General features: G+C 46.5%; 1 protein-coding gene and 1 long non-coding RNA gene across 3 annotated transcripts in view; one reads left to right on the top strand and one right to left on the bottom strand.

The window, feature by feature from the left end:
* The window catches only part of LOC101911051 (Golgi integral membrane protein 4-like), a 35,865-nt gene extending 14,130 nt beyond the window's left edge, over positions 1-21,735 (top strand). The window contains exons 5-14 of one of the 2 annotated variants that reach the window (XM_027787539.2): positions 1,960-2,110; positions 6,057-6,139; positions 9,909-10,064; positions 10,191-10,469; positions 11,182-11,339; positions 15,299-15,507; positions 18,068-18,135; positions 18,436-18,600; positions 19,727-19,811; positions 21,209-21,735. In XM_027787539.2, coding sequence (XP_027643340.1) covers positions 1,960-2,110; positions 6,057-6,139; positions 9,909-10,064; positions 10,191-10,469; positions 11,182-11,339; positions 15,299-15,507; positions 18,068-18,135; positions 18,436-18,600; positions 19,727-19,811; positions 21,209-21,225 — 1,371 coding nt within the window. In that variant the 3' untranslated portion in view covers positions 21,226-21,735. The remainder of the gene's footprint in view (positions 1-1,959; positions 2,111-6,056; positions 6,140-9,908; positions 10,065-10,190; positions 10,470-11,181; positions 11,340-15,298; positions 15,508-18,067; positions 18,136-18,435; positions 18,601-19,726; positions 19,812-21,208) is intronic. The other variant, XM_013299609.3, reaches the window with a different exon arrangement.
* LOC129784075 (uncharacterized) lies at positions 15,610-23,136 on the bottom strand. Its single transcript, XR_008746452.1, has 2 exons — positions 23,028-23,136; positions 15,610-15,760 (listed from the first exon to the last, which is right to left on the bottom strand). It is a non-coding gene; the product is annotated as an uncharacterized LOC129784075 (long non-coding RNA).
* Positions 23,137-24,429: the final 1,293 nt, after the last annotated feature.

Genomic DNA, 24,429 nt, shown 5'->3' on the forward strand with positions numbered 1-24,429 from the left:
GGGATGAAGAATGCTCTGCTTACAGTTAAGTTGCTCCTCTGAAAAATAATCACAAGTAGCATGTTCCAGACCTCCTGTCCTCCAAGTGCAATAAAACAGCATCTTTAGATTCCTCCTAAAGTTTGTGTACGTTGGTCACCGCCATCCTTAGAAACCAGCTGAGAGTGAGGATGCTCTGGGTGCTTAATGAGCTGGACTGGGCCGCAGGTGCTTTGTGTGACCTTGGTCAAGGCACTTATCTCTCTCGTCAGCTTCCTGCTGCCATCAAAGGATGGATATTCCCTTCCTTCTTCCTGACCAAGCAGTCTGGGGACAGGCATTATGCACATCACCTGCCAGACAGAATATGGGCTAGAAATTAATTGACCTGAGCTAACGAGGGCTTAAAATTCCTTGAATTGCTTGGAGTTTCTTGTTAAAATCAATTCTTCCTTGCTAATGGTGGTGGCTTCTGAGGTGTTTAACATCAAAATGATTTTAGGGATGTGGTTCCTCTGCAGTGCTTTCTGCCCATGGCTCTGATGAGGACTGCAAGTACCTGATGTCATTAAAAGATTCCTGCTTTGGCTTTCATTCTTTTCATTTTGTGATCTGATTAACCTGATATAGTGGTGTCTCTTCTTTCTTCTGTCTCTGGGACCCCTCCATACCGATAGCTTTTTCCTCTGCATCAGATGTATTTTTAGAGCACAGTTATTTCTCTCCTTTTAGCGGAGGATAATTGCTTCAGGGAAGAATGCCTGGGCCACCGATGCTTTGTTTTACTGGGGACAGATGCAATGACAGATAGCATTTAGAGGTTTGGGTTTTTAAAACAGATGATGGTTGGGGTTTTTTTACAGGAAGGGTGATTGAAATCTCTGCCCGAGTCCTGAAGAGCTATTGTGTGGAAGGGCCAGGGTTCACCTGTGAGCCAATCAATCTGCATACATAATTGGTGTTGACAAACTGAATGTGGAAGGACTCTCTAGGTTACCATGGGAACAAAAAAGGAGGTGAATTCTGGTTCAGTGGGTCTGAGCAAAAGGATGTCTCAGCACGTTTTGTTCTTGTGGCCTGCGAGAGGGGAGGGGAGAAGAGAACAGCTCTTCAACCCACTTCTGTCTGGTGGATTCTCGGCCTGCTTGAAATAGTCTGTGGCCTTGTGAGAGCCTTGTTATCCCACCGTCTTATCCCACGTCACTCTGGGGAATGCGGGCTCTCTCTAGTTTCACTACGTGAGAGGCTGTGGTATCCTCGTGGAGGGGTCTCCCTCCTGTTCTGGCAGCTTGGCGCGGTGGGTGGGGGAGCAGCCAGGCTGTCGGGAAGCAAACCAAGCAGAGAGAACCTGCGTGTTCAGGTGTCTGTGCATCCTAAGGGACTAGCAATACCTGCACACGGAAAGGCAGCGGGACTCAGACCTTAGCCCTACTTCAAGGTGAATTACTGCTGTACTGCAACGCGCAGACCGATGCCCCGTGGAAGCTATCCCTGCAGGTAACGTCCTGCAGCATGTCTGGGGCTCTGGAAATGACCTTGGATTTGTGCAGCACACCACAGGCATTTGGTTGGATATCAGCAAATATTATAGTTTGAATTGCTCTCAGAGCACGGTGTGCAGGGAAGTTGGGAAGGCATAGGAGTATTTCTTGGCTGTGTCTCAGAGTCTCCATCTCTTTTGCAGGCAGGAGTGCCCTTGTCACCGTGTTCTGCTTCCATTTTAGTGGCTTCCAAGGAGACCTCCAAAACTTCTTCACAAGGCAGAGTCCTTTCTGTCATTTTGCATCCCTCTTGAACCACTGAACACAAAGAATATTTTATTGTATCTGGGATTTCTAGCTACCTTACTGGAGGAATGAACATCTTTTCTGCCTCCCCAAGCAACTTATTAAAAAAGAGGCACTTGAGCAGCACTTGGCAATAGCTAAATTACTCTTCTTTTCCTTGTATCGACTCTTTGTCACTTCTTTTCATATTCAGAACCAGCATGAAGATGTCAAGAAGCAGCTGCTTGACCTGCAGCTGCAGCACAACAGCTTGAAACTGGAACATCGTAAGACGCTGGAGACCCATAGTCAGAAATATACCCAGCTGCAGCAGGAGAAGGACAATGAAGTCGCAAATTTACAGGGTGAGTGTGATGGAGAGCTGAGAAAGCACCAGGCAGAGAAAGGACTACTGAAGAACAGCGTTCAGGAGAGGACAGTGTTTCTTCTACAGGTCCCCAAAAGGTCTGCAAATGCTGTAGGAACTGTGCGACAGTGAGTGTGCTGCACCCGAGCCCTTCTGTACCTCAGCTGGAGCGTTGTCCTACCTCAGGGTGGTGGTGCAGGAACAAGGGCAGTGTTAAAGATGATTCCTGAGGCTGCGTTGAGGGGAGGCGAGGGGCGCAGAGCAGGCTATCAAGCAGCTTCCCCACGCGAGGGAAGCCCTTGCGGTTCACAGGTGGTGTTTTTGTGTTGGAATACACACCACAAAAGCCCCTGGCTGCTTGGGCTGGCAAGTGCATTGGTCAGTGTAGGGTCAGAGAGGAGAGGAGCTTCCTTTTTTTTATATAGCCCCATGGGAGACTGCATGACCTTGGGTTTAACCAGACTTTGAGTTCTCTGGCATTCAGAGACCCCTGCACCGTTACACTGTACGAGGCATCCTTGGTTTCTGCCAACACCAGCACTTTCATGGTGTTATTTTGAAAGTCTAATTGACTTCTGTTGGCTGCTTACTTGTACAAGCACTTGCTTTATTTGTGTACAATTTGTGCAGAGCCAGGTAAGATAACAAATTATTGTGCCAGATGCTAATCATATTTAGATTAAAACAGTCTGTGTCCCAAGGAGGTCACCCTCAAAGTGGGTAAGATAAGCCAAAAGTAAAAGGCAGGAGGCTACGCAGAGGCACGTGCCTGTGGCTCCCCAGGAGGCTGGGGCAGAAACAACAGGGTCATCCACCAGATAACGCTGCCTTACCCTCTCCTTCCTCTGGTGGGTGAGCCTAACTGACTTGGCAGAGATGCTTTTTGTGGTAGAGATAAAACATTGTGACATTTAGGTATCCCATCTGTTTCAATACACATTTTCCACTATTCTGTACGCTTTTTGACAATGGAAATCGGTTTCTATACTACTACAATACTGTAAATTCTAACATTTCAGCTCGGGAGCAAATTAAACACACTTTTTGTAATTAATGGTGTAGGTCTATAAAATGCATTTAATGGTGCAAGTATTGCAGAGAATGCCGATCCCTTTCATTCCCAGAGAGTAGTTTCTATTTAGTCTGCTGTTTAATTAGATTGTGGGCTTTTTAAGGTTCACATCTGTTCTTACTTAGATTAGGTCTGGGAGAGCAAAATCTGTTGATGTTTTGTTTGGTTTTTTTCTCTGATCAACAAAGCCCTACTATCTGATGAGCAATCCTGGCTTAGAAGGGGGGGATTTAGCACAAGCAAGCAAAACCTAAATATTTGATTGTCTCTCCTTGAAATATGCAGCCCTCCGTGAAGTAAGAAAACAAATTCTGCCAGAGAAAGGAGAATAATGACCAGAAAAACAAGTGGAAGAAGGAAGCTGGTCAGGAAGGTCGGCTTAAGGCTGAGATAGTAATATTCTCTGCCCATCTTCCTAGGCTACTGTTGGTACCATCTCTCTCCTGTGCTTTGAGCTCAAAACTGGCTAGTAAATCTTCCCTTAAGTATTGGTAACCATGCCATACAAAAGAGCAAGACAGTCTCCTGAGAGGTGGCAAAGACAGGGAGCTAGCAGCACTGCTAATGCCTCGTTTTCTTCCGTTATGCTCCACCAGTACTATATATATCTCTCCCTATAACGTGCCCTCAGGAGGCAGGTGTTGGAAGATGTGTCTCTGCCAGCGAGTATAACAGACTGGAAGAGGTATCTGAGCAGTGGGCATCGCTCAGGGCTGTTAAAATGGAACTGAGGGATGTGTGCTAGATTCAATTGCAGAAATAAAACCCTTGCCCCAAGGATACTGGGGGAACGCAGAAGCCCACTGGGAAGTATGAAGGATTGCTTTCACAGGTGGAACTGGGTCTGGTAGCTCTTCTTGGTGGTCCTGGTTGCTTTGCAGCTTTGGGGCAGCTCTCAGGTGGGTGACTTGGCTACCTACGTGCAGAAGGTGCTGGGATCTGGGGGTGATGTAGCTGTGCCATGGGACCCAATGATTGTGGTGCTGTTGGGGTATCTGTGCCCCGTTCCTGAAAATCCCTGCTTCTGGAAGTGGTTTTTGGATGCTGGTTAATGGGTTATAAGGATGTGGTCGGATAGCTGAAGCTCCCTGGTCTGGTTAGCTGGGCCCTGTTTAATCCTGTTTGCCTCTTCCCTCTACTCCAGATCCTCTCCTGCTGCGTTATGAACTATTTTCTCCGCTGCTTTACAGGCACTGCAGTCTGTTCCGTGTTTTGCCACCCCCAGCACAGCCTGTCTGCTGTGCTCCCCTCCACTTATTCTGTACTCTCCTCTTTAACTCACCACACGTTGGCACAGCCTGCTCTGAAGGCAGAGGGTAGCTTTGATCTTTGAGCTTCTGTTGGAGATAAGGACTGTGTAGTTAGTAAAACAGAGCTGAAATTTTCTTCACGTTGACACCAGTGATAACTCCTGATGAGGTCACTGGGACCAGGATTTCATGTCTGCCGTGCTGGTGGCAGAGGAAGGACCTATAATGGCATGAAGGTTTTGACTTCCAGTTTCTGGATATGCTTTGAGGACCTAGATAGTACTGAGATGCTGGCTCAGGGAAACTGCAGGATTCTTTTGGACATCTCTCCCACACTTGAGATGCTTTGAGTTCTCTTGAAGGCCGGGGGAACATCTGTACTGTAGTTGGAGGTCTTAGCAGTAGCAGTCTTGTGCTAGCTGTCACCTAGCCTGGACTAGCTGTCTAAAAACATATGCCTTATTCGGTGCTCTAGGCCAACACCCGCAGCTGTGCGTGCTTTCAGTGCTGTGTGCGTGCAAGGTAACTCAGTTAAAGCTGTTCTAAATATAGTCCCATAGGACATGATTCCGTATTTCCTTTTGGCTGCAGGAAAAACAGAGCCTTCTTTTCTTAGTTTGATGTTAACCTTCACCGCAAGGCAAGAACACAGCACCCAACCTCAATGGCAAAATGCCCTGTCCCAGAGATGAATGTTTTATAAAAAAAGATCTATCGGTGTATTCAGAAATATCGATAATCTTGAGCTGAAATCTTGCATGAAATTCAGCCTACAGCAAAGTGACCACTCTGTTAGGGGAAAAATTCCATCCTTGTCCTGGCAGGTGCCACTGTGTTTGCAGAGAAATCCCAGTGCCTGCAGCTCTAGCGATGTTTTGAGAGCTTCAAGATCCAAAATAAGGCTGACCTTTTTTGACGCAGCCTGTCTTTTTATTGAAGGATACACAATTACACTCAAGGCAGTGAAATACAAGTGCTTTGTGTGTCTTGTTACTGAAGTACTTAGGAGTGTGCAAAGAGCTTGTAAGGAGCCCAACCTGGGGGCTGCAAGGCACAAGGCTGCTACTTAACAGCACGGAAATAAATGTCCCTCAGGACTAAGTTGTGCTGTGATCGCTTTCTTTAAGCACGTTGTGGGAGTTTTTATTTGTACCATCCTTTCAAGAGGCAGCTTCTCTGTGCGGTAGGAGGGAACCTCCTTGCTGGCTCTGCTGTGGGTTCAGGAGACAGGACGGACCCCTCTGGTAGTTGTTTCTCAACCTTCCAGTTACTGCAGGTAGGGGCAGTGGCTGCTGCTCGCTGCTCTCTCTGCTATTCGGCTGCAATGGATAAGGGAAATTAAACAAATACCCAGTTCTGAGAGCAAGCACAGCAAGAGCCTGACCCGATAGCAATCGTTAGCAGAGAGACTCCAGAAGAGGAGGAAGCTCCTGCGATGGCAGCACTCCCGAGGGCTGGAATGATGATTCACATTTGTCAGTGTGGCTAGTCCCTAGCTAGTGCTTCACTGTAATTCCTGGGCTTGGAGAGATCTATGAGGTCAAGAGGAATTTATGGTAAGGAAGAGAGATACTACACCTCCAGAAATAGCTCTCATAGGCAAATGTTGTCTTCTCTTGCAGATACAGTCTTTAAACTCAGAGAAGAGAGCAAGCTGCTTCGGAAAGCCCACCAGGAAGTTCACTCTCAGCTCCTTAATGCGCAGGTAACCAACAAGGGGGTGTTTGTGGCCACATGGGACGAACTTTTACGGGTTCTGGGTGCATCATCAGGTATTTAGATAATAAATCTAGTTATCAGCTGTATTCCAGTGTGGTGAGTTGCCTAAAACAGTGCTGGTAGGTGCTGGTAGTATAGATGCATTCTGTGCAAGTAAAATTCTCCAGCCTGGAATCTGTCCCAGTGGCTGAAAATACAGGTACGCTACACAAGTCTCTGTGGTTCAAGTGAGCATGAACCAGCATAATCCCAACCCTGGAATGCCTCCTGTCACTTCCCTGTGTCTCAAATACTTCCACCCTAAATGATGATTAATTGCCTCTGTTTATGCCTATAAAATTAATTGCAGAGAGAAAAAGCAACACAGAGGTGCCTTCCCTAGCTTGCTGGGACTGCAAGTAAATATGCAACAACCCTGGCAAAAAGGTCCCTGTTTGCATCTCCCTGTGAAGCCTTAGAGAGGGGGACCTATGAAAAATTTAAAGAGCTATGTTAAAAAGTTAAGTTTGGTAATATGTATTTGAGCGATGCTTTGAGAGGCCAGAGCAGACATGCAAGTGGTCTTGAGCAGGGGAAAAAACCAAAGTCTTTGTCGAGACGTGTGGTGCTATGGAGGTGACGTGGTGCTCGTGCTACAAAGATGGTGTGAGCCTCTTCAGCACACTGGGAGTCCTGACCTCGCAGAACTCTGCTCGTGCCAGCTGAAGCTGGGAGCCCCCAGATGACTTGGGAGAAGGGAGAAAGCAAGCAGGGTGTGCTGGGAAAAGTGGGAGGACTTCGTGTTTCTACAGTGTCTGTCTGAGGCTCTTGCACTGAGCCAAGACACGAGCAGCTTTGTAAATACACTGTAAAAGTCACGTCACAGTATGAATTAGCCTTTTCTGTTGTTAATTAGCAGCCTTCTGTCAAGCAGTCCCTTGGATTATAGGATAAGCCCAGAAGCAAGGAGCTAGTTGTGGTTACATGCTGTTGACAACTGATTCTTTCCCTGAACTAGATGCTGAGCTTGAACTAGAGGTGCAGGGGGGAGTGGGTTTTGATTTCTAAAAGATTGCTTTGGAGTCCTGGCCTGATCTGCCCTACAAAATAGCAGGGGCTAAGTGGCTCTAGGGCAAACTGCACGGAAAACTGGTCACTCCAGGCAGGAAGGCCAGGTTACTGGCATTGCAAGCAGCTGTCTGACAGCTCTTTGGCTCGTGTCAGGTGTGGTTTGAGGGGTTTCGGGTGGACCATCAGTGTATTTGACTTGCCTGCCTTCATTACTGTGACTTACCCCTGAACTGCTGTCCCACCCTGCTCCTCCATCTGGCTCAGGCAGACCGGCAGGATTCTCCGCAGGGATGCGCCTGCAGCATTCTTGTCGGAAACTAAGCAAAGGCTTTCAGTCTCCACGGGGGTCAGTCCAGGAAGCCCATACCAGGCACTGAAAACAGCATGTGATTATGATCTGCTCCAGTGCCCTGGCAAGCCTACATTCACGCCTCCTGCTACGAAATCGCATCTCAGCCTCTATTTTCAGGCCTCCTGACCAAATTTTCAAAGTAGCTGCCAACGTCACTCCTCTGCAGTTTGTTCTCAAGCAACACTGAGAACATCGGCTCCAATTGTATGGGCCTCTGCCATTGACAGCTTGGGTCAATATCAGTTGATCAAAGGTCCTCTGTCTGTCATGATGTATTTCTACTGTCTTGCTGGGTCGCTGCTGAGTGCATTTGCACCTTGTAGGACCAGTCCTGAGTTACTCTTCAGCAGAGTGCCCTTAAAATGCTGTTCAACTAACCATGCTGCATTAGAGAACGCAATCAGCAGTTCAAGTGTGCAAACTAGGACATACTCTGAACACTTTTTTTTTTAAAAAAAAAAAAAAACAACAAACCAACAAACCTGGGCTAGATACAGTTGAGGCTCCAAAGTCAAGTGCTTGCAGACTGGAAAACATGGTGGCAGCTTTCGTGCTGCCAGTTTTAACTTTTGGCCCTTTCGGTCTTGTGACCCATGGGAAAAGTAGTTTGCAAGAAACAGCTGGCTGTCATTTCTTGCCAAAATTAAGAGTGAGCAAGAGTGAAAGGATTTGCCCTGCATGTGGGAGACACGACGCAGCTCCCTGCTCTGAAGGTACCAGACAGTCGTGTAACAAAGTTGTGCTCCAGCCATCTGTCTGACTGCTATTTCTGGCTCACAGAAGTGGCAGTGGTTGGTCCCAATGATTTCAGAAAATACTTTGGATCTTTTTAACAATGAGGCTAGTATTAAATCTTCAAGCTTTCTGTTTGGTTTTCTGATCGGTCCTTTGTGGTGTCTGGTCAGTGTTTCATAATACAAAGGCGAATGGAATTGCATTTGCCTTCAGTGGGGTGAGATGCTGTACATTGGAGCAGACACCACAAAGACTCCCAGCTGTTTTATCCCCACTGCAGTTCTTCATAGCAGTGTCGATTTGCACCAAGTACCCTGTTCTTGATCTTGCTTCCTTCTGGCAGGTGAAAGTTTAGAGGAGCAATTTGCATTCTAGACATGTTCATTTTCCAAGGATTCTAACGTGTTTCACAGCCCAGCCTGCAGTAGCTGTCATATCAGTTAGTCTGCCAGGTAAAACGAGGCACGGAGGCATCAGGTGGTGTACGCGCAGCTTGCTGTGACGGGGTGCAAACAGCATGTGGGAGTCTGTGCGTTAAGGCTGGTCTAAAGCTTCTTTCCCTCTAGGCTGACCACCTTAACAAGCTTCTGAGGGGTGCAAATCTTGCTTCCATCTGGCTTGTTCTGACTGCAAGCAGCCTCCTGCTAGCTAGAGCTCTAGCGCGTGAACTGTTCTTGGCTTCCTTTGCCTTTCCTCATTCCTTTTGTGTTAGCTTTGCTGAGTGGTTTTGTTGGGTTTTGTTTTGGTTTTCTTAATGTTAATTTTAAGGTCAAATTTCAGGGGGAAGAATTGAAATCAACAGAGCCTACTCAGGAATTAATTTCCTGCTAAAACTTTCCTTGCTGCTTGGAAGCTTTCCTACTCTGCCCAGTCCCTAATTTGGTCCATTTCCAGGCACCCTGGCAAGTATACAAAAAGCTCTCCCCCCTCACTTTCCAATAAATAACCAGGGTAGGAGTGGGGAGCTTTTCCTGAGTAGCTTTTTCAAGCCCTACTTTTCAGGGTTGGAGATGGAAGAAGTAAGCTGCAGTAGAGAGAAAAGTGTTGCATTTGCTTAACAGTCCAGGAGAATCGATTTTCATTTGTCTTGCAAATTAAATTGAATTGTCAAATAGGATTATGCCAATTACTGTCAGCCCTGCTGAGATGAGCGTGTCCATGGAGAAATGGCCCCACAGGAAGAAAAAAAAACCAAGCTGACCTGAAAGTATGTGCGTGTGAGGCAGAGGAGGACCTAACAAGACCCAGGACACAGTTCTCGTGCAAAGGCAGGAGTTATGTCAATGGCTCATGCGCTAAATAGCAGTGAGCAAAGAATCGGTGTCCTGGGTTGGCACTTCCAGGGTAAAAGTATGCAATAAAATAAGATGCAAGATGGCAAAGGGAGAATACAGAATATCCATGAAGTCTGGAGGGAAAGCTGAAGACTAACTAGCTTGGGCTTGTCATTAATGGTGATGGATTATCTCCAGCCTTTCATATATATAAAAATATATATCATCTTTAGTAGCATATCTGTGCTGAACAAGTGGCCATAAAAGAGTGACTGTTCTCAGCAAGGAGTTGTTTAACCCTGTTTATTGTGTGAGGTTTCTCTGTCCCCTTCTCATCCCTTCAGGCCCAGATGGAAGAGTTCAGGCAGCTCAAGGAAGCGCTACAGAAGATGCCAAGTTTCAAAGGAGGAGGAGCTGGGAAGGGGCAGCAGCAGTTTCAGGTGCTGAAGGAGCAGCCCGTGGTGCCAGCCAACAGCCCATTGCAGCTCGTGAGGCAGAAGGTAAGGGGAGGAAGCCCAGGGGAGGAAAGTTCTCCAGGGCTTCTGTGAGATTTCAGCAGGGGCTTTGAACTGGAGAGAGCTGAGTTTGTGCCTTTAGAGTTTGCTCTTGTCCCTTCTTCCTTGCAGGCTTTTCCAGTCAATCAGGAGAATCGCCCAGTTGGGAACCCGCTGGCATCGCAAGTCTCTGGGGTTCAGAAGCAGGCAGATCGCCCTCCGCTGCAGGGCCAGAACTCGTACGGTAACGACGGCCCAAGGCCACAGGCTAACGTGCTCTTTACCCATCCAGCCCCACTGCAAGATGCCAATTCACTGCCAGATGCCGTGCCAGCCTGGCCAGCAAGACGTGGGGATGGCCGTGTGATCCGATTCACCCGGACCATGAACAGCCTACCAAATGGGAACCCAGTAAGTTCCGCACACTCGCTGCTTTTTTTGCGTAGCCCTTGCTTTTGAAGCTCAAAACTATGGTATTTGTAACGACACTCGTATGTGCATCCTGCTTCCCTGATGTGGAAATTGTCCTGGCCTCAGGTTTCAGACTCCTGTGCCTTTAGACTTTGCTTTTGAACTCCTTCCTTGCAGGCTTTTCCAGGCTTTAAGACTTTGTGGTTTAATGGCTGGGCTCAGATGAACGGGCTAGAGTACTTGTTCTGGATCCTACTGGACCTGCAAAGAGTAAATTGTAAAGGCAGCTCCCCTGTCTCCTGGAGTGTTTGAGAGTGAGCTTATGGAAAGCAGATCTCTCTCAAAAAAAATGACAATAATTGCAGTGTGGTTAGACTATAATTACAGTAACTCTTACAATAGCAACATGTGGGGGAGTTTTTTTAGAGGTGGTTTTGTTGTTCCTCTTCTCTTGGAGATTTCACCTACCCAAGACAAGCTTAGGTCACATAAGATCCAAATTATTTCCTCTTGGCTGTGTGGAAGAAGGACCTCTTTTACTGCAGGCTGGCTGGATAGGACTGTGGATTTGTTCTGGAGCACTTCTGGATCTGTTGTTCCTTGATAAAGGGTTTTCTGGCCCATAGGCTTGCCCAAGTGCATGGGAGATCTGTCGGTATCTGGTAGGATTAGGAGCCTGCGTATATCCCAAGCGTATGCATCTTCTCTGCAGGACCTAAAGATGGTGATGCGCATTCAGGTGAAAAGCAATGCGGAAAGCCAGGCTCCTGGATTGCCACTGCCTGATGTGAAACAACCCTCTGCAGCAGAAAAACCTCAGATGCCAGAGAACCACCAGCCTACAGGGAACAAACAGGTGCAAATGCAAAGGTTGGTGGAACAAAACTCTCTTCTACTCTCAATGTTCAGGCTGACAGGTACCATACAGGCTTGTCCCTGGTCTGTCTTTTCCTGTGTTTATTGTGGTTTCTACTTGAAAGATGGTTGAAGAAAGTGTTAGTTAGTGGTTTCACTGTCATCTAATTCCTGTAGCTGAATGTTGCTGCCAGATCTTTTTCTCTGCTGAAGCAGAAGACTATCATGTTGCAGGCAATGTTGTGTGATTGAATGCACAGAATGCTGTGGGTGCTGTGCTGGTAAAAACAAAACAAAAGGCTCTTGCGTTACTGGTGCACGCTCTGCAGGCTGCCTTTGTATTTTCAGCTGTTTGATAAAGTGTTTGCGTGGGGAGGAGGGAGAAAGAGGAATTTACTGCTGAGTGAGCTCAGGTCAGTGTGGATTTCCTCCTACTAGCTAGAGGAGAGGGTGGGATGGGAGTCTGAACTGACTTAAAGAAATCTCCTCCCTTTCAGTGACGGTGACTTAAATATCCTGTTTTGCTTAGCAAACTGCAGAAATTCTGCATGATGGAAGCGACCCATCTGCAGCAGCAAGGGTGGCTAAAAATTCCTTCGGTTTCTATAAATAAGAGGCATTAAGTTGTATATTAAAGCTGCAACTTGCTCATTTTTTCCACTCATCAGTAAGCTGCCAAGCTCTGCAGGAACAACCAGACCTTGAAGATCTGAAAGCTTCTCATCTCCAAGGTTATATGGTAATCCAGAAGCAGCAGGCAACCAGTTCCAATTAGGTACTAAGAGTTTTTCTGGTTTTGCTTCTAGGGCAAAGACAAATTCCCAGACTCTGTATTCTCTCTTCTGTGTTCTCTTTCCTCCCAGGGAATGGAGCTTGGGTTCCTGTTGCCAGTGCACTTCTGAGGTATGCTAGGGATTTTCCTTTACAGAGCCTGATTAGGACATGAAAAGTCAGAGAGGTCTGAGACCTGTGATCCCCAAACAGTGGGGTTTATCCAGAATGGGTAGAACAGTTTACAGCAATAGTTTATGCCAGAAATGAGGACATAACCAGAATCCATCAGACAGCCCAGGCTTTTGTCTTGCCTATGTTCCTGCCTGCCTGCACTCGATGTAGTCAGTAACAACTTCAGCTCCATCTAGAGAAGTCAAACCAATTCGACCGTATCAGTACAAAGATCAGGGTTTACAATAAAGACATGGAACTGGTATGATCTTCTGAGCTTAGTTGAAACCTTGGTGTTAAAATTCCCTGCAACTTGGACTGTTTTCTGCAGACCTGTTCTTGGGGTAAACGGGAGAGGAGAGCTCTGGGGAGAGGAGCCCCTTGGAAAGGGCAGAGGTTCAGAGAATGGCATGGACCTACCCATTCCATGCAGGTAACAGGATGGATAATTCCTACAGCATGCTACTTGTATTGCTGTAGTACCTGGGAGTCTAGTCAGGGACCAGGATCCTGTTGTACTGGGTGCGGTACAGGCACAGGCGAAACTGTTTACTGTCTCAGCAGCACTCACAGAAGACCAGTTTGTTTTGCAAAAGGAAGAAAACGTCTTTCTGAGGCTGTAATTCATCAAAGTCTGGCCATAATCCAAAAACTGACTCTGAAAATAGTGCCTTCCTCATTTAATTTATTTATTCCCTGTGTGCGTTCGGGTCATATCTGCTCAGTTTACTGGAGCAAACAAGATTTAAGTTCTGTTTTATGAGACCTCTGGATTTCATTCTAAATTCAGCCTGATCCTACCCATTCTTCTCTGCCATTTTTGTTTGTTCATGTAACCCTTAATCTTCCCAGGTCAGAGATTATGCTTTTCGCCTTTCTTTAAAGGGAAATGTCCTCTCCATACTGCTTTGATAGGTAATACCTGCATGGACACAGAGTTAACAGCACAGAGGATATTCTGCCTCTTTACAGGGAGGGACTTGTGTGGGTTAACTGAAGATGAGGGCTGAAGTTTTGATGGCAGAATGGCCTTTCCTCGGTCATGTAGAGTCTAGAGAGGGTACCATCACTCCTCTGTGAAACAGAAAACGCAAACGTTGGATTTGTTTGGCAAATGATTTCTGCAAGGACAGAGATCATGGTATGTTTGGTGTGCTTTTCTTTTCCTGGATCTAGCATCAAGAAGTTACTGAGCAGCTGGAGGCTGTTATTTACACTGTGTGAGATTTGTGATAAGGAGTGTATAAACCAACTTTCTCCAGAAGGTGTCAATGCCAAGAACAATATCAAACCACAGTAGAGTACAAAAGAGGCCATGCATCCAATGCCAAGAACTCTTGCATTGGGTGGCTGAGACCAGCAGATTCTAGATGAGCTCTGGATGGCCGGTTTCCATTTTGATGGCTTTATAATGGGGAAATCTGAGCTGAAGGCTGGGTTCTGATTTTTCTTACTGCAAGTTTCATGTGGTGGTAGTATGCTGGCTTTAAAAAGCTGCTAAAGTTAAGGCCAGTGTCCTTTCCCCAGCAGTTAAAAACTTAGATGTTTTAAGCAGCTTTTAAACCTCAGCTGGCTGGTGTAGCATGACCGGCTAGACCAAGCAGTAATCCTGCTTGACACGGGTGGTAGCTTAGGTTAAAAGTTCTTGTTTTGGTCTCTTTGAGAGTCCCTATTACTGAGATTTCATCCCTTCCTTTACCCTTCTATGTTCCTGAAGGGTGTCCCTGAGTAAGGATATTTGGGAAGAAAACATTCCTTGTGAGACAGCCCTGCCTTCTGAGCTTTTCAGGGGTTCACTCACACTAACGTGAAGACAGCCCGTTTCTCCTCTGACCTCCAATTCCTTCCCGTGCGGTGGAATGGTGTAATGCTACCAAGTACTCTACTGCTGAGCCTCTGGCTGGGTATCCACGTGAGCTGTGCTATTGCTGCAGGCAGAGAATCATTAAAGAAAACCGTGTTGCATTTGTCATATACCTTGATATATATACTTGTCATGTACCTTGACAAGTACTTGTCCCTCTCAGGCACTTCTGTTAAGGAGGCAGCTGACATAGGTATTGATGTAGACATCAGGAGAAGTGTATTTGAGGTGGAACCATTACAGAGGAAGGAATTCTTGACTACGGCTGCCTGAAAGGGGTTGCCTGGAGTCTCACAGATAAAGCTATCTATAAATAATTGATTTTTCAGTCAGTAGATGGATGAAAACATTTGAGGGGTGGTGGTAGGAAAAGCAGTAAATCCTATTGGAATGTGGTTTCCCCACTGAATGAAGAAATGGAACACTTTTTCCCATGTCCACCTAAAAAAAAATAATGATCAAAACAATATGTGAACGTTTTCTTTCAGCTAGTTCCATTTTCACTGTTTGGGTTTGTGCCGGGGCCAGATGCATGCTATGTAAGAGTTTTATAAACAGATGCTGTGTATAAACATACCAGTATCTGTCCCAGTTGCAAAGCTTCATAAAGAACTTATAGCTTTAAACAAATTTATCAGACAACAGAAACTGTAAATTTTGTATTGCAGCTTTCTTGTTTGTTTTGAAAGGGGTTTTTTTCTCCTTTATAGGCCAAAATCCTCCAGTTTCTTTAGTAGCATCTTCATTTTAAATACAGTTGGGAAAATAAAGAGGACTTATGGTTTTGATATTTTTTTCAAAACTTAGATTTGTGTACTTGGGTATGTGTGGCTTGAGTAAGTATCTAATTAGAATTGGAGTGTATTGCTATGCGGGTATGTTATTGTATCATATGAATAATATTAAAGCAGTTCTACAATAAATTGTGTTTATAAAACATAACTGATTTTGTACTTATGTGGCATATTAAATGTTCTGTTTCAAGTAGATATCACAGTAACTAATGCAATCTGCTAGTTTTGCCAAAAAGTAAAATCAGCGGAACACTTCTGCATGTTGAGGTTTGGTGGTGTTTTTTTCTCTGCTTGCCATTATGAAATATTATGAAATATCTCTTGATATACTGAGGCAGGGGGGGTTGTTTTGTTTCGTACCCTTGTTGCAGCTGGAAAGACATAGTTAACAAAGTGAATGCCCAGATGGATGAAGAACAAGCGCACAGTTACCCAAAAAGCCTTCATTTTGACCCCAAGCCTGGGCAAGAGATGCAGAAAGGCAGCCCACAGCCACCCAGTCAGAGGAGAGGGGAAGAGCATCAGACAGCTGATCAGGAAGGCGAGAAGGAAAGGACAGACGATGAGGAACTCGAAATGGGTATGGTTTCTCTAACCTGGTGCTGTACAGTACTAATTTATTGCTAATCAAGGTGGGGAGTGAGAAAAGCTTTCTGCTTGTGTTAAAGGAAAAACTTACAACTCTTGAAAAATTCTGGTGCTTTTATTGTCCTTGGTGAAAGGAAAAGCCTGGACGGTTTTCTGGTTTTGTTTCCTGCTGTCCCACATCCTCCCACGTTTCCAAGGTAGCGGACTCAAAATCTGTGTAAGTTCAGTCAGTTCTTCTTTCTTTCCTATGGGAGTGATGGGGAAAATGTCACTGTTTTTTGCAAGACTTGATCTCGGTCTCCCATAGGAATTGATTTAAGTTTTTTTAGAAGTGGGTTTTCTAACTTAAGGTAGAAAATTTCCCAACTCTCCTTAAGGGGAATAAAAGCAAATAAATTCAAGAGCAGCTAGCTTTACTTGTCGGTCGGCCAACAGAGCACCTACAGTATGTAAAGTCTAGTAACTACGTTTGGGCAGTGGGAGGCCAGCTCTTGGAACAGGGTGTTACAATTCCTCAGTTTTCTGGTCTGGATCCGTTCAGACCCTTGTGCATTGACTCACTTGGCTAATAACCGGTTGGGAGAAACATTTGACTTGGTGTAAAGTTCATCATCACACCTTGAAACATGCATGTGAGGGCAGAATCTTTTCTTTGCCTCCTTTTCCAGGTGAGGTTTATCAGTTGGCCTGTAATGGTAGTCATGTGTGAGTGGCAAAATGAGGGAACAATTAAACAACTCTTTGTGTTGTGTGAAACGGAAAACAGCTGTAAAATGACTAGACCTTTCAGAAAATTACAGTGCGTGGGCGAGGGCTTGGAGCACTTCCATAGGTCCAGTTACAAAGGGAAGGTTAACTTGATTGCAGCTGTATGTCTGAGTGTAAGTGGGAAGCTACAAACTTCCTTTGGAAGCAGATAAAGACAGCATCAAAAATGTATTACAGTAAGCCGGAGAGCTAAAATGGGCTTTTCAGGAGAGCCGTCCAGTCTGCGAATCTGTGCAGAGATGTTCCGCTGTGCTCAAGGGGCCAGGATATACCGTGTGAACACTTTGTAAACAGATTTCTTTGCTGCGAACAGACTCTGCCATCAATTTCTCTTGCACGTGTGGAAATAACCTGTAAGATCTGGAAGCTAGCTAGTTACCTGTGTCAAAAAGAGACATTGAAATGTAGCTATGACTGATGCTAATTCTGTATGTTGCTAGGCTGAGGTAAAATGCCTAAGTAGGTGGCTTTTCATGTAGCTTTTGCTGTGGTCTTGAACGCAGTAAGGCAGGGAAGCTGGGAACTGAGGCTGCTGTGAGGATCTCATTTGAAATGCTGACTTGCATCCTATTAAATATTATAAAGATAGTCTCAGCCTGGTTTCTTGACAGTAGATTTTGGCTCTGGATTTGGAACAGAGGCAGGATGTCATGGGGCAGAAATGAAGGTCAGTGGTTTTAAGTGAATCTTGGATCAAAGGGCTGAAATCACCCAAGATGGGTGGTTTCCTCCCAGGCTATGGGCTCAGGTCGCTCTGTGCAGAGTGCCCCTCTGGAACAACAGTTACGTATCCGCTAATGTGCGTACAGATGCCCATTTGGAGAGGAGGTTCGGTATTCCTGTGCTTTCCCACAGCTATGTTTAGCTGCTGTTTCATGTTTTGCTGACCTGATTTTCAGCAAGTCCCCCTAGAGGGACTGAACTAATTGGTTCACATCAAAGTGAATTCTACCCTGCAAAGAAAAGGCCTCATGGCAGGTATAAGGGAGTGTGGAGACCAATAGCCCTTGACCTCTGTGTCCTAATTGGAATTAACAGCCGAAGTAATGACTCGACAGCCCTGGCTGTGCTGCTGGCCAGTGGGGAATGTTCCGAGGAGAAGCACTCATCCCCCAGTGATGAGAAACAGAGCGATAAGTGCCAGAGCCACATCCAATTTGGGGTGAGGATTAGGCCCTTAGCTGAAAGCAAAAGCTGTATTTTTCTCTCATTAGTACTCTCCTCTTGCCCTGACCGTCCCCCTGCCTGGCACAGGCCGCTTGCCTTTTGTTCTTGTCAGAGCAGTGTCCCAATGAAGGCGGAGGTGGCACTGCCACACTGACCTGCCGTGGTCTAGTTTTGCTCCCAGTGACGCTCTGGCTGGTGGCATGGCTGGGTTGCTGCTATAGATGCTGCCCAGACTTAGCTGTGGCATGAGGGAAAGATGCATCTTAATATAGATTAGGGGCTGAATTCAGAGCTGCTTTTTGTCTTTATCCTATGTGTATCATTCAGTAATTACGGGCATGCTCCAACACGTGCTTGTGCCCTGGCCGTGGGGACAAGGAAACAGTTTTGGCAGCTGTAGGAGCACGGTGCTAGTTTGCCCTGAACCCTTGCAAATGGCACTGAAGCAGCAGCATTCTTCTGAAAACACACACAAAGCATTGCCTGCCTCGCGGCGTAGTCGGGACAGATCCCTACTTGGCATACAGTTAATACAGCTGCTCCCCAAGGGTGGGAATCTTAACTGGCGACACTGACTTTTGAGAGAGTACGGTGATAACTGTCCCTTTTCCTTGCAGATGCGGGAGTGATTGAGAGAGAGGAGAACCTGAATTCTCAGAAAGAGACTGTTGTCCAGGAGCCAATGGTAAGTAGTGCTGTCATCTGGATGCAACCCTAGCTCTGAAGTAAGAATCCAGCTGTTTCATTTAGATTGATGCTTTCCCAGAGGCTTCTATATAACATGCAACTCCTAACTCCTTGGTTCTGGGGGGATTCAGAGGGATAAGGAACACTGGGGGTTTTGGTTTTAGAACTGTTAATGTGCCTGGAGAGGTGTGACTGAAGTGCTATAAGCCAGTGTTTCCTGCTTGCTGGTGAAGGCAGCAAGCCCTCTGTCTCCAAGGGGATGTCCTGCTGGTATTCACAAGACGCTTTTCTTGTCCAGATGCCAGATGATGCTGCAGATCCGGCCCAGGATCCCAATAACCAAGGTGAGGATGAGTTTGAGGAAGCTGAGCTGGAGAGACCTGACTTTGAAGAGAAGGTGGGAGGTTTGGAGAAGTTCAAGGAGCCCAGTGTGAAAGAAGAGTCCAAGGAGAAGCCGCTGAAGGTGACTGACATGAGGGCAACCAGCAGGGGCCAGGGAGGGATCCCCAGCTATGAACGTGGGGAGGCAGAGAGCTAAAGGACTCAAAGGAAACCATCATGTTCCTGGATGGATCCCTAATCCACTGCAAGGATATAGCAGGCAGGAGAAAGCTCTTCCTGAGTGAGAATCGGTGGGTTGGTTGGTACCAGAACTTGTTCTGGCCCTGTCCTCTCTGCTTGTTGAAGTCAGCCCCAGCGTCTGCAGTACCTACGTGGCTGGAGAGACATTGAAGAGGAGACGGCTCACACCACAGCTGTTACTGCAGAGGGGCTGTATCTTTCCAAGCACTTAAGAGACCAAAACCAGAGACAATAATATGGGCCTGTGCTCGGGGTCTGGTTGTTGTGGCTATTACTGTCCCTGGGATGGGTATGCAGCAGGCTCTTGGCACCAATGACAACACGTGAGAACTCTGCCTCCTTGTTTGCCTGCTTGCAGATGGAATCAATTTATTTTGCAAAGTGCTTCTTGCTGTCTGAAGCCAGACTCTGCATCAGGGAAATGTTAGCTTGTTTTGACAAGCAGCTGAGTGTTGCTTGTTTTAAAAAGGAGTGTTTTATCTGTCAGGCTTTAAAATCATGATTAATAGTGAGGTTTATAAAAAAAAAAAATATCCAGGCCCATGAAATCAAACAAGAAAGAGATATTGGCACCAGCACAGCAACACCTCCTTAATATTAGTGAAAATGTGGAAAGAATTAGTAACATACCTGACTCTCAGATAGGGCTGTGCTGTGCTCATTAAAGCTCTTCCCTAAATAACTTGTAGGTTGCCTGCAGTCCTGGCACTTGATACAAAAGCAGCATGTGCAAGGGCCCTAGCCCTGGGACCTTCCTGCTGCAGGAGAGACTCTCACCGTGGTGGAAGGAGCTGGGTGGTTGCTGCCAGCAGGTGGGAAGAGAGACTGGGTGGGGAAAGTACAAATGGCGTTTGGGTTGCCTCGTTGTCTCTCTGCTGTCCCCTGATTCCTGAGCTGTAGCCCAGTCTTCCAGACCTGGGCTCTAACACAAGAAAGCTGCATCCCTGGCAGGGGCTGGAAGTAGGCTGGGGCACTCTAAACAGTGTCTGACTTTCTGTATTTTTCAGGATTCTGACAGACCTGCCAAGCCCAGGGAAGACCCAATGGATGACTATCAAGAAGATCAGGAGCAAGAAATTGTACGACACCAAGGTTCTTTCTCTTTCCCTCTCTGGTGTGATTGTTACCTGGGTATGTTGGTAGCCAGGAGCTGAGCATTACTCAGCTGTTAGGAAACCAGATGTGAGCACTGACTTCAGTTTTGTCTCTGCCTGCTCAGTGAGGTGGGTCTCCAGAGTAAACCTGGAGCCCATTTACCTCTGTTCCCTTTTCTTTTTCAGGTGTTCAGAGTGCCCTTTGGGCTCTGTCTCCCCTCCTCATTTCTTTCTGCATCAATCTGCAGCAGTTGAGCTGTAAGATGCTTACCAAGCAGCAGCTGGGGTAAATTACAAACTCTGCTGGTGCAGCTAGGCAAGACTGATATGTGTTTCTCCAAGCATCACCCTGGGTTTATTCCTGTGGTGAGAAATCCACTGGGAGCCCTGTAGTCTGTTGCACAGGTCCTACTGGGTCTAGCCTGTGTCTGTGGAAGAGCTGGGGAGAACTACACCTGTGCTTTGAGAAGGGTCATTGCGTTAACAGCCAGCAAGTCACACAGAAGTGCGAGTAGCAGAAGAATGTGACATCCCACTCGTGAGGCAAATGTGGGAGGTGGTGTGTTGGTTGGGCCACAGTTGCCAGGAAGCAACTGCCGCCTCTGGCTGAAAACAGCTATTATCGCTGTGTCTCAGAGCCCCAGCACTACTGTAGTCAGTGACAGGTTGGCAGTTCCTCTAGGAGAAAGACTGGAAGCCACCAAGGATTGAGAGCATGAGTACTAGAGAGGATTGCTTTGGTGCCTTCTGACTCACGTAGGTAGAAATGAAGGATCCTCTTCCAGTCTTGTTCATCTTCTCCTTGCCCTTTGTGTTGGCTGCTGCTGGCTTTTTCTGCAGTTTCAACATGATTGCTGAGGAATTAAGGATTTGGGCTGCCTGCTGGGAATGAAGGGAGTGGGGAAATAAGGGGTGGGCAGAGCAAAGTCGATTCCAGGAGCTATCCTGGCCCTGTTTGTAGAACCTGGCTTGTACACTGGATAGCTGGACCTAAAAGTGCCAATAGAGTCTGTGCTGGCTGCTGCACATCACGGGTGGGGTTCGTTACACAGTTTGAAATTGGTGGGTGTAGGATATCTTTTACTTGTACGGCAGTTGCAACAAGCTGAGATGTTGAAATTGCATAGTAATGCCAAGATATTAACTTTGCTTAAAATGAACAGGCTGATCATAGCACCACACGTTTCTTACCTCTGTGTCTTGGCTAAGTGGCTTGCCAATGACACCTAAAGATCACTGGCAGAGATGGATTTTTCCCTGTTTTCCTGAGTTTCCCCAGCTGGGCTGGTATGGTAGAACAGCTGTAGTCAGAAGCAGCATGGTGTGCTGCTAGTTAGGGTCTCCTTTTCCAGGCCTTGCTGACTTTTCCTTCTTGGCTGTTCCCTCTGCACCCAGGAGGATCATGGAGGTGAGGTGGATGACAATGATGACCTGGAACTTGTCCAAGACCAGAAGGACCATGCAGATATACAGAGAGCTGATGGCAAGAAGAATGACTACTACTGAAAGATGCTGAAGGAAAATGAAATACGTTAAGAATGAGGGGATGGGAACTCCTCCTGGGAACTGGCTCCTGTATTAAACACTGCCCAGAACAGACAAAGGCAGGAGGAGTTAACTGTCTTTGCAGGCACTGAGCAGGGTGCTTGCAGATGTGCATTACATCTACGTGTGTGGGGCCATTGCTGCCTCTCTGGTCAATAGCGTGGAAGTGCTCTCAGACTGTAGGAATGATTTTACCCTGCTGCTTTTCTTAGAAGCACTTTTTGATTTATTGTGTCTTGTTTTCCCTATCCCGTCCCAAGCTGGAGAGTTTTTCTGGTTGTTTTTTTTTTTAACCTCTCGGCAGTGGAAAGGTGCCTGAACTGGTCCCTGGACTTACTCGACTGATTGCTAATACAAAGGAGTCTGCCTTCATAAAATATTTTGCTCGGTAGTGTTTCTTTAAAATATCCTTTGCACCCATCAGAGTAAGGTGGAGAGGAAGTCAGCCTGCTTTTTGTCTGGAGTAATGCAAGGGTGATACTTATCCATGAGCAGCAACAGAAATGACCCCGTGTGCCAGCCTCTGTGTGTGCATGTGTGTATATGGATGACTGGATCCTCCTCCTGGTGCAGAGACCCTTCCCAGTGACTCGGAGTAGAACCCTGTAGTAGAACCTCCTTTCCTTGCCTTTGAGCTGTGACTGTCTTGCTGGGCTTGGAGCCTCCCTGTCTAATGCTGTGCATTTTGTGTTGATGTTGTTATTGCACCCTGGGTTCCTGGAGATGTGGGCTGGCCTCAGCTAAGACAGGCTCTTCTGCAACGGTGGCAGGGACTGCCACACAAAGAAACAACTGCAACCCTGCCGTAACCTCTGCAGGTTGCCAGCTGTGGTGAATGAAGCACTTCATGGCGCAGCTGCCAGTCCCTCTGATGGGATATTCTTTTTACTTTGTGTAGCATTTTGGTGGTGTGGATGGTCCCCAGTGGGACATGAAGACAATACGGCAATGGCCAAACTATCCACTGCTTAAAGTTCTCAAATGCAAGCAGCAGGATGGGAGCAAACATCCATTTCGGTGATGGGTGTGTTTGCTCAGACCTTACTATGATTCGTGATGCAGCTGCAGCATCCCAGCAGAGCTGTCCCTCTCTGCCCTCCTCAGGCTAACGGCAGAATATATCGGAGCATATCCCAGCCTGCATTTGCCTCCCAGACCCCCTCCCTACCTTCCTGACCTACACTTAGCTTTTGGCACCTCCCTAGGTGCCCTAGATTGTTCAGGATTCCCAAGCAAGCACGAAAGGCTTGCTGAGGATGAGATTTGGTGCACAGGAGCAGGGAGAAGTAAGGAAGAGCAGTCGTGATGGTAGATGAAGGAATATGTGGAGCCTGACTAATGCAATTCCATCCTTTTCAGCCTCTTTCCAGTCTCCTAATATTTGACAGAGAGCTAAGATAAATTTTGCTCCATCTAGACAGGTCTGGTTTTTAATCAGTGAGTTGGGTACTTCTAGTGTTCTGTTGATTCAATAGATTGAAATCTGTGGTGCTTTGCTTAGTCTCTAAAACACATGCTGCCTGACCTCAGATAGAAGGAATGAGTCACCTGGAGTCCCTGGAAGTTTTAAATGGAGGCAGCTGAAAGGAGAATGGGCTTAATCATGAAATCTCAAAGCCTGGGACCTGGTTTAGGCATATGAACAGGGCAAAGCTGTCACATCTCCTACTTTGCGTAAGACCCATGCATCTGAGCTGTCTCTTACTTCCTTATCACCATGTCAGAAGTCCTGGACTCTGGAACCTCACTCATTGAACACAGGTTGTGGTTGAATGTCGTGACCTGATAAAAGATCAGAGAAGAGATCTTTGATCCCTATTTGAATTAGTTAAGCTTTTTTTAATCCCTTGTTTTGGGGCACGTTTTGTTAGACACTTGGAAAAACAATATTTATCTCCCAATAAGCTTGGTCTTTTTCATTCAGGCAGTATTGATTATTTTTTTCCCCTTTTCCACTGATTCTAATGGAGCTTGAAATTAACATGTCATAGGACTTTTTGGTTGCTTTTATTCTCCTGGTGTTTCTTACCAGCACAATCAGCTGTGCAAGTCTAACTCTGTGGTAGACTGGAACAGTTAATGTGGTTGGCTCTCTGCTTGTGTTGTGTGGAAGCAACAAGAAATCTTGCTTTTCCAGATGCTGCCCTTTCTAGATTTACAGCAGGATGGTACTGCTGGTTATTATGGAGCCCAATAGAATCACATAGTTAGGACCTCACAGACCTGACCTGCTGCTTGCTGAAATTGGAGGGGGATGCATGTGTACACAGAGACCATGAAAAGCCTCACTGCAAGAGTTTTGAACAATACCAAACTCCTTACAGGTGAATGCTGATGATACAAGCTTTTGGGAGGACAGGAGTCAAGAAAGCTCCTGGCTACAGAGTTCTACCTGCAGCCATGCCTAGCCACCTTATCTCGGCTAAGCTAAGGAAGTCAAAGGCAGAGCACCCCAGCCGTGGTCGCTGTAGAGCTGTCAGCAGCAGTTCAGCTGCAACCCACCACTTCTGATGAGAAGAGCTTTCTCGGGTCTGGAAAGGAGCATTCGATCTGCAGAGCATTCACTGTATACTGCTTTTCTTCTCTTTCTCCCAGCTTTCTCCTGGGTCCGAAATCTGAGAGTGGTCCAACTCCTATATAAATTATTTCATTTGACAGCTTCAGCAAACCCCCAGTTTTATAAATAGTTTTCTGATCTTCCCACTTTATGTTGCTCCCTAGTATAGCCTGTTTTAAGAGCAGAGGTATCCAGGCCTCAGCGCAGATCTCCAGAGAAGACAAATGCTGTTCTAGGGGCTCTATACTCGCACTACTCGGTGTCTTTGTGGACAGAATAAGCAAAGGTGCCGGAGGCAGAACAGCAGCCAGAGGCTGTTCTAGGTATTCTAGGAAAAGGTTTGTTAACCAAGTGCCACAGCTGCTCATGTAGCCCACTAAGGAGCTCACTGCAAAACTGTAACAGGGTTTAAGATATCCAAAATGACTTGAAATGGTTAATGCTGCATGAGTGCTTTATATTGCTAACCTTGCTGTATGATGCAATACTTCTCAGCCTCCACTGTCCGCTATAA

The sequence above is a fragment of the Falco peregrinus genome, chromosome 3 (assembly GCF_023634155.1).
Source record: "Falco peregrinus isolate bFalPer1 chromosome 3, bFalPer1.pri, whole genome shotgun sequence".
Taxonomy (NCBI): Eukaryota; Metazoa; Chordata; class Aves; order Falconiformes; family Falconidae; genus Falco; species Falco peregrinus.